At 44.9% G+C, this 5,546-nt stretch overlaps 1 protein-coding gene across 1 annotated transcript; it reads left to right on the top strand.

Annotated features, from left to right (window-relative positions):
- The first annotated feature begins 1,849 nt into the window (after positions 1-1,849).
- On the top strand, positions 1,850-3,198 carry LOC101724235 (melanoma-associated antigen B3). The gene has a single exon (XM_004875602.4). The coding sequence runs from the start codon at positions 1,877-1,879 to the stop codon at positions 3,008-3,010; it is 1,134 nt and encodes a 377-aa protein (XP_004875659.4). The 5' UTR covers positions 1,850-1,876; the 3' UTR covers positions 3,011-3,198.
- The last annotated feature ends 2,348 nt before the right edge of the window (positions 3,199-5,546 follow it).

Raw genomic sequence — 5,546 nt, forward strand, 5'->3', positions numbered from 1 at the left:
AACATATTCTTCATATTCTCCACCCTTGCAGTTTAATGTGACTCACATGGTGGTCTCCATGAGAGCAATTTCAGGGAGGAAAGGGCTGTAACTTGAGTAGAGTTCATGTCATGGAGCAAGAGATCTTGGACAATCCCAGAGTCTGATGGTGGATGCTGTATGCTGAAGAGACACTGTGTCCCAAATTGGCAGTGGACACAGGGCCCAGCACAGCTGTCAGGGCCCGGAATTGCAAATGTGCAGTGCCATGAGGGTCTTGTCCAAATTATCCCTACATGGAAATAGGGAAGTGAGGGTTTGCTTTGGTGGTGAGGTGGCTCTGCTCAGTAGAGGGAGGTACCCCTGGCTCTACTAAACATACTGGTGAGGACCTAGAGAGTGTTGACTAGAAAACAAGGCAGTTCCATAGGAACCAGCTCCTGCCTTTAGGCCAGGGAGACCTTGGACATTGATTATATGGATGTGGGTCCCTTCCTGCCTTCCACAGGAAGACTCCCTGAGTCTGTGAGGCACTGTGGTGTGCTGTGGTGTGCTGTTGGCAGAGGGTGAACTCCCAAGACGGGTCTTCAGGTTACCTACCTGATTTTGTACTGAGGATATTATTCTTCACTCAGTACAACTAAAGCCTACAAACTGGATATTTTCTGCAAAATGTCAGGGATGAGGAAGCCTCGGTAGGAATAAATAGGTCCGATTCAGCAGGTGGAGGACATTTGTGTCCTAACAGAAGTCATGTGTAAGGCCCTGAGTACTAAAGAGATGATCATTCCCCAAGACAGGTGACAACACAAAACAGTGTTCCTATGTTCCTTTCTGTGAGGCTCCAAGCAAGGACATTGTTATATGGGAGCTGCCTGCCCTATATACAGCCCTGTTCTGAGGCTAGTGGTATGAGGTTTGTCTAGGGAGATATCCCCAGTAGTAGAAGAATGCAACTCTAAAAAAAGGGTTCCCATACCTATTTGTACTTTGCTGGGCCCCAGGAATCCCATGAAAATGTGTCAGTGTGTGGTGCCTCCTTTCACTCAGACAGTCAGTCAGTCACAGGATGCTCAAACAAACTGTCTGCTCCCGATATGCAGAAAGAGGACCTCAGGCCCCTGAAGAGTCTCCTTGCTCGTCCTTAATAAGGACAGTGCAACTATTCTCCTGTCAGAAAGGGGAGAGAGGATAGAGAGTTTCCCACCACTTGTACCCTGGAGAAAGCCACCACTGGGAGTCACATGTATGAGAATGCCACAGTTTTTGATGCCATTCCTCAATGTGGTGAGGGCCATAAGTTCAGAATGGGCTGTTCCACCAGGTGACATCTACCCTCACAGACTGTGGGGTTAGGACCGTGAGTTAGGACTGTGGGTGTCAACATATCCATGTCCAGCAAGCATTCGCCTAGCTCGCAGACCTAATGACCTCTGGCAAGGGAAATACACTGCAATGAATTATAAGTACCTATAAAGTTGTTTCAGAAAAGGAGAACTTTGCTTGGAGGCATCAAATATATGGGAGCACATTGGGAAGCAGCCCAGGTATTTGCGAGCACATGATTTTGTGCTCTATCATGTGAACAGAAAAGACTTTCACCCAGAGATGAAAAGGAACACTAAGAACAAGACCTACCCTCTCTACTGTCACCATCAGTGCTCACAGGAAGGCCTGTCAGTAGTAGCCTAGGACACAGTATTGTATGTCCACTGGGTTTTCAAAAGACAGGCTGATGCTAATCACTGCCATATGACTTCCTACAGCAGTGGTCACACAGAAAGTTCCAGAGCTGTCTTTACTAAGTCAAGGAGATATTTATGAGCTAGAGGTGCTCATGCTCTGTCATTCTTTCTCCCGCAGGTGCCTGCATCACGGGCTCTCCTGCACATCCATCATGGCTCAGAAGAAAAAGAGAAAGGTTCCTGCTCCTAAAAAGCACTACCCAGGCCGAGAGGAGACCCAGGTCCTCCAGGAAGCTCTGGCTCCTAAGAAGCACTGCCCAGTCCAAGGGAAGACCCAGGTCCTCAAAAAAGCTCTGGCTCCTGCTACCAAGAAGAAAATATTTTGTTCTTCATCTGCTCCTCCTTTGGTGGTTATCCCTTGCACAGATTCTGCTTCTCAGTCACAAAATCCTCCACAGGGCTCTCAGAGAGCAGTTTCTGCTGCCACAGCTACAGATAACTCAAACCCAAGATCAAATGAAGGAACCAAATGCAAATGTAAGAAAAAGCATCTTTCTTCTCAGGCTCCACTCCCCACCATACAGTCTCCCAGAGATGCTCTAACCAAAATGGCCAGCAGGTTGGTGAACTACATCATTGAAATGCACCAGATGGAAAACCCTATTAGGAAAAAAGATATGTTGAAGATCATCAATAAAAAGTATGAGAAACACTTCCCAAAGCTCCTAGAAAGAGCTTCTTTCAACATAGAGGTGGTATTTGGCATGGAATTAAAGGAAGTCGATGCCGCCAAACATTCTTATACCCTTGTCGACAAAATGAATCTCCCCTACAATGGGATGCTGAAGCGTGGAAGAGGATTTCCCAAGACCGGTCTCCTGATGAACCTTCTGGGAGTGATCTTCATGAAGGGCAACTCTGCCTCTGAGGAGGAGATCTGGGAATTTCTGAATAGGATGAGAATATATGCTGGAAAGAAACACTTCCTTTTCGGGGAGCCCAGGAAGCTCATCACATGTGATCTAGTGAAGCTGAAATACCTGGAATACCGCCAGGTACCCTACAGTGATCCTCCCCAGTATGAATTCCTGTGGGGCCCAAGAGCCTATGCTGAGACCAGCAAGATGAAAGTCCTGGAGTTTTGGGCCAAGATCAATGAAACGATACCTAGTGCCTTCCAGGCCAGGTATGAAGAGGCTTTGAGAGATGAAGAAGAGAGAGCTGACCCCATAGTTACACCCAGTGAGAGCACTAATGCCCCAAAGAGAAAATATTCTATTTCAGGGGTAGAATTTCTTCCCACAATTATTGAAGTTGACGAAGAAGATTCTTCACTTCTCAGTTGAAGAGAGCAGACAGTGTTCCTAGCAGCGGAGAGTGGCAGTGTCTGGAGGGAACACAGTGTAACATTGCTTTGTGTTTCTATTTCACATGGGCAGTTTGGAGATTTATCTGTATTTATTATTCAATATAGATATATATAACAATTTATATGAAGTGTTTCTATCATTAACATAATTTAAGGCTATGACAGGTTTTGGTCCCATTTGTTCTTCAGTTTAAATGCTTTCTTGTTTTGTAAAAACTGGTGAAAACGTTCATCCTTATTATTTATATGTACAAAAATCACATGAATTGGAGTAAGCATTTCTTTTAGAATGTTAAAAAAAAGCAGAAAAGTACATTGAATAGCGAATTAATAACGAGGAAATGTTTTAGATGGTTAATATTTGCGTTTTGTATTCTATTTTTTCTGAATTTCATACAAATGAAAATGAATAACTGTTTGTATATATGCCCGGCTTATTGAAAAATGAGGACTTAATTGTCAGAAATTAGATGCCTGTACTCACCAATGTATTCCCTCAGCATCAGTGGAACATCTGCTCTTAGTAGGTTCCATGCTATCTGGATAGAAATAAACAATAGAGTTGTGGTGACTGACTGTACATTTGCAGTGCGGAAGCACGGGTCGTAAGAGAAACTGTGGTACACAAGGTGAGACTGAAAGGATGAATGGAAGGGAGAGACAAGAAGGAGAAGCTGGTTTGACCTGAGAGGTATCCGGTGTAAACTGTCTGGTAAAGGGAGCATGGGGTCCAAGGCACTGTGAGTCCCTGAGTGGGAAGGAAGCTAAGTGAGGCTGCGGGCTGGGTGCTTCTGACTGTGCAGGTGGGAGCAGGGGCCAGGCGGAAGTTGGTGATCTAACTGATGCCCTGAGCCTCAGCTTCACAGTGGCTTTCACCAGAGAGTTTGACCTCACACAGAAACCAGAGAGAGTCCACACCTGAGGGCAGATCGGAAGTGTCCAGTGTCCTGTGGCAGCTCTTTCAGCCTCGGTGCATAGACTGAGGTGCTCTCCCCACATCATGTGCAGTGAGTTTCTGGGAAGGAAGGGAATTATCCTCAAGGGGTGGGGGATGCACAGAAGCCCCAGCGCTGCACACTTTACTCCCGCCTAGGGGATCCTCAGCCTGTGCCATTGAGAAGGTATTCAGTTATCTTGTGTGGACCCTGGCAAGTGCAAGTCAAATTTTATATTTTGTGTGGTTGTGAAATGAATGAAAATAGAAGTGACTTACCTGGAGCAGCAGCTGAGAGGGAAGGAAGGCTTGGATGCTTCAAAACCTTTTTCTTTTTCAAACAGGTCTCAGGATGGAGCAGAGGCTGGCCTCTGACTCTTGTTGATCCTCCTGCCTCAGGCGCTCCAGTGCTGGGATACGAGGCACGCTCCACCCAGGCAGGAACTCAAAAAGCGTTCATGAGCTCTGGGTTGGATCTGCTGAAGAAATCTCCCTCACTCTGACATTGAATGACTTATGCCATAATGGGAACAATTACTTGCTTTTCCTTGCTAAACAGCACTTGACCTGATAAGGGTTTTTTGTTGTTGTTTTTTTTTTGTCCCCAAATGTGCCATTGTGTCTGAAAGGTCCCGAATTCAAGACTAAATCCTTTTATAGCAGTTTGCAACATCAAATCATGATTAGAACCAGCACTTTATAAACATCGCAGGCATTTTATATACACTGAATCCATGCGATCATTCCTTACCAGTTAATGAAACCAACTTCACAGATGAAAAGCCTGCCCCTCAGAGCATGGTAATGGACCCAGTTAAAGTCAGCTGCTAAGTGATAGGCTGGGACAAGACCTTGATTATAAATTAGTACAAAGCCTTTGATGTCCCATGACCCCAGCCTGAAGTTCATTGCCTGTCCCTTCAGTCACTTGTCTTAACACTTCTCCCAAAAGTATCCCAGGTGATGAACAGGAGCATTCTATTTTGGAGACTGCGAATTGTGTTTGGGAAGCAACAGAATAAAGGAGACAGAGTAGGTTAAAAACATTCAGATAAGATCTTGATCTATATAGTAATTCCTGAAAAGGAATTTAGTTACTATGTATAACAAAGATATCCCTATGAAAAAGAAAGCAGTACTCTATGATGAATCTTCAGAATTATAAAACATAAGCAGAATAATAAAATCATGAAAGTGATCGAAAGGCGTGAATTAAAGAATGAAAGGCATGAAGTTCAGTGACAACATGGTTATCCATCCATACAAAGCCAGACAATTTCAAAAGATCATGGGCTTACTTTCTGCCATTCCTTTGAGAGAGAGAGAGAGAGGAAGAAACAGAAGTAGATGAGGCTAATTCTGGCTCTTAAACAGCCTGGATCCATGATGTTTCCCCTGAGAACATCTCTGTCTTGAGGGTCTCTGCCTCGTGTTATACTATCTCCACCTCATGTTACTCCTGGGAAGATTCTGCATCATTTGACATAGAGAAACCGGGGAGCTGCGTTTGGGAATGTGGAATTTCCAACCTGGCTTTTAACCAAGGAGCAGATCCGAGGGAAAAGACACATCCACGTAG

This window comes from Heterocephalus glaber, unplaced genomic scaffold (genome assembly GCF_053883595.1).
Source record: "Heterocephalus glaber isolate CG9 unplaced genomic scaffold, H.glaber_assembly_v1.0 deba00001594, whole genome shotgun sequence".
In the NCBI taxonomy this organism is placed as follows: domain Eukaryota; kingdom Metazoa; phylum Chordata; class Mammalia; order Rodentia; family Bathyergidae; genus Heterocephalus; species Heterocephalus glaber.

What these genes read in the sequence shown, in the direction of transcription:
- LOC101724235 (XM_004875602.4), top strand. Translation starts at nt 1,877, where the DNA reads ATGGCTCAGAAGAAAAAGAGAAAGGTTCCTGCTCCTAAAAAGCACTAC.